We start from the raw sequence: 3,961 nt of genomic DNA, 5'->3' as shown, positions 1-3,961 counted from the left end.
CTGAAAAGAAAATGTTAGGTTTCAATATTTAGAATTCTAGGAAATATCTGACACCTGTAATTCAGAAGAGAACATTTGTATCTCTCTTCCTTGTTTTATCAAATGTTTGTGTTTAAATATTAAAATACTGATAAATTTATTATTCCGAAGTAATCCTTTTTATAAGCATCAGAGTCCAGCTGCTTAGACCCTTCCTGAAAAAGTACATAATGTAACCAATTTGCCTGCATACATAACACCTTTGGTGGGAAACAAGCAAATATCTTAAATATTTAAAAAGGAAAAAGGAGAGATTAAATTCAATAAGCGATTTATGTACAGATTTGTAAGAAAACAAATTACAGTAAAAATTTTACTTTTATGACAAAAGTAAAAATCTCCGACATCCATTTACAAGGCTGACAGATTATCTAGGGCTTTCCATTTTCCTCTGAAACATCCTGACTGAAGCTCAGGACACACTCAACATCCCATATCTCACCTGCTCCCACCAGTTAAGATGTATGTTCACCAGTTATATTTGTTCTGAGCATTTTTGTAACTGCTGTACTACTTTTAATAGTTACATAATTTAGGGCCAGGCATGGTGGCTCACCCCTGTAATCTCAGCACTTTGGGAGGCTGAGATGGGCTGTTCATGAGGTCAGGAGTTCCAAATCAGCCTGGCCAACATGGTGAAACCCCATCTCTACTAAAAATACAAAAAATTAGCTGGGTGCGGTGGCGCACACCTGTAATCCTAGCTACTTCGGAGCCTGAGGCAGGAGAATCACTTGAACCCGGGAGGCGGAGGTTGCAGTGAGCCAAGATCACGCCACTGCACTCCAGCCTGGGTGACAGAGCAAGACTCCGTCTGGAAAAAAAAAAAAAGTTACATGACTTAATACTTTGTAAAGTGAAGAATGACTATGCAAAGGAAAAGAGTTGTTTCTATGAAAGCTATCACATTATTTCAGGTCTAAGATGTGTATTTTCTCACATGTTGACATCTAGAAAATAAGAATGCATCCTCTGTTTCATGGGGTCTTAGATTTTAATAAAAAGTAAATAGCCTAAAAATCTGCTCTTTAATTAAGTGTTTGATTGAGAGAGAAAAGTATAAAAGTCTAGAAATATTCTAAACTCGAACTGTTTTGCAAGTATCTCTAAGTTCTTGTTGCACTGAAAAGAATCTCAAGGTGCAAACAGTGGCAAATGCTTGATGTGGTTTATGAAAGAACAGTAGCTTAAAACTTCAGTAAGCTGTGAGAAAGAAAAAAAAAGTTTTAATCTACACAATGCCAGTCCCTTTAAATTATCAGGCCCGAAGAGTCATTTAAAATATACCAGCAGACAGTCTCACTCCCACTGGAGCTAAATAATTACCACTTGAAGCCACTTGCTTTGGGGGCTCTAGACTAACTGATGCCAAGTAGTCATAAAATGCCATACATCCTATAATTCAACAGTGTATAGCCAATCACTAAGCAATGTTATTTCTGTAAACAAATGAGAATTCCTGAAGAACAGCTTTTCTAATGACCCCCTCTCCCAGTGTGTCCCTTTTTCTTTAAAAGCCTCAGCCTCTCCTAAGTTCTCTGGAGCACTCTCCAGGGCAATCTGGAAGTGTGTCCAGGGCTGCAGTCCTCAACTTTGGCCCAAATAAACTCTCTATGTTAATTTTGCCTGAGCTTCCTTTTTTTAGGCCAACAGATGTAATAGAAAAGGAAAACTTAAATTGCCATTCAGGTCATATAAAATATATATGTCTCATTTTCAGTGATTCCCAGCTTAAATGGACTCCCCCCACTCCATTTATTTTGTAGTAATTGGTCCTAGGAACATCAGATCAGAGGAATTCTACAAAGAATTTTAAATGCAGTAGATAAAACAAACCATGAACTCCACAAGGACAGTGTGAAAGGAAAATAAATCTGAGGACCCAAAAATCACTAATCCAAGGAAAAAGTCAAGCTGGGAACTATGTCAGGCAAATCTGTCTCTCATTTAATTCCTAAATGAAGACACCTACAAAGACAAAAGAGCTACATAACTCCCTCACAATTTGCCCACAAGGAAATTCCTTGTGGCCTCAATATCCTTACCCTAAAACAGTTCTGGCTGAATTTCACCCTGGCAATGTAGCCTGATAGCTTATTTTCACAGGTGTGGAAGAGAAAGTCGACCCTCTGCTCACCTGAGACAAATTCACATCTGATTGCTTCCTCTGCGCTACTCTATGTAAAAATGCATTCACTGAGCCAGACTCAATTGTATATTCAAAGGCTGATTCAGGACTTAAAAGAATATAATCATTTGTCTCTTATCTACCTATAACCTGAACACTGAGACCTATCTCAGATATTTTGGGTTCACAATAGGAAGCCAATCTTAATCATATTCCTATCTCTATCACAAAATGCTGACCCTGAAGTGTTTGTCAATTACATTTCTTTCCCTGCTTCCACTCCAAATTTAAAACTGAAGTCAAAAAGAATAGAGAAAATAAACACAATTTATCAATCAGTTAATACTTGGAGACATAGGTGAACATTAAAAAACAATAAAATATAAGTACACAATATAAATAACACCAAAAATTGGAATTAATCCTACCTTCTTGTTGTGAAACCTGTAGTTTCTGACCATTACAAAAGGCACCTTTTCCTTTTCTGGCAGTGTACATCTTATCTTCCATACAACTGTATACAATTCCAAATTCTATCTGCAGAGGAAAACAAGTTTCCTTTACCAAACCTGAGTATGTTTCATCATTAAGCCAATACTTTTTTTCTAAGAAAATAACAAGAAAATCTGGTATACTATTAACTAGGGATTGAAATGGCTGAACTGTGGGATATTTAAAATGTTAATTTCCAGACTAATCAAGAGAAAGAGGTCACCAGAATTGAAATCCTTGATTCTGCTCCCATCCAAGTCCAAGTCCAGATCTATGAATACCTATCTTACTGTCTCTCTCTCCTGCCTCAGAAGACAGAGCTTTCCGATTTTCTAAGTGAACACTTCTGTGTTAGGACTCCTACCCTCTCATACATTCTCTGAAAAACTACTCCATCAGCTGATTCCCTTGTCTCCTGGATTTTTCTTCTCATACCTTTTCATCAAGTTTCTCTCTTCCTTACAAAACCTTCAAAATGTTATTCTATCCTTTCCCCTTCACTGCCAATGAGTAATTTTACATCTCCTATTCTCTTAATACATCACAATGTGGCTTCTGCCCTGATCACTCATTATTCTGAAAGTCCCACAAAGAGAATATCAACAAACTTTCTTGTTTGTTGCCTCAAATGCCTTGTCTGAAGAATTGGAGCCTGCCGGCTCAACATTTATTCAATACTTAATTCAGGACCTCCATGTTCCCAGCATTATTCTCTTAGTTCTACCTCACTTACTAATTCGTCTCAGAATTATAATTTTAGAACATTCTTTTCTCCCTCACCGTTATAAGTTAGGCACCTCAGGCTTTTTTCTTCCTTCTCCCATTGCTTCCATTTCCCTTTCAGTTCTCCACATTCATACAGGTTGGTTCTTTCCAGTCCACAAATTCCATTTTGGCTTCCATCAACCTCATAATCAGGGGAAGAACCTATGATTCCAAACCTTGTCTTGCAAAATCTCAGTCAAAGACAAAATCACTCCTTGCCTGATTACCTCCCATTCTTTTCCCATAAATCTTCAAATTTAATCTTAAAAACACTTTCCAATTTTGGCATTTCCTTGGCTATTCTCACTGCCTCTACTTAGTTCAGAATCATCCACACCCCAGTATAATCTCTGTCACTTTCCACTTCAAAACCAACAACCTAAAAATAAAAACTAAATTTTCTTGCACGGACTGGCCACTGTGCCTCACAGTGAGGCCGAACTAACCCCTGCCCCGGCCACTTGCGGTGCTTCCCTCTCCACGAACATCTCACCATTCCCCACACATGTCATGATCTTCAATTTCTCCAAGCTGTTC

General features: G+C 37.8%; 1 protein-coding gene across 14 annotated transcripts in view; it reads right to left on the bottom strand.

The window, feature by feature from the left end:
• The window catches only part of IMPA1 (inositol monophosphatase 1), a 63,809-nt gene that overhangs the window by 47,811 nt on the left and 12,037 nt on the right, over positions 1-3,961 (bottom strand). For all 14 annotated transcript variants that reach the window (XM_074386941.1, XM_074386950.1, XM_074386942.1 and 11 more), the window contains one exon: positions 2,596-2,704. In XM_074386941.1, coding sequence (XP_074243042.1) covers positions 2,596-2,704 — 109 coding nt within the window. The remainder of the gene's footprint in view (positions 1-2,595; positions 2,705-3,961) is intronic.

The sequence above is a fragment of the Saimiri boliviensis genome, chromosome 15 (genome assembly GCF_048565385.1).
Source record: "Saimiri boliviensis isolate mSaiBol1 chromosome 15, mSaiBol1.pri, whole genome shotgun sequence".
NCBI lineage: Eukaryota > Metazoa > Chordata > Mammalia > Primates > Cebidae > Saimiri > Saimiri boliviensis.
The sequence above is the reverse complement of the archived record's forward strand: the minus strand, read 5'-3'. Positions and strand labels throughout refer to the sequence as shown.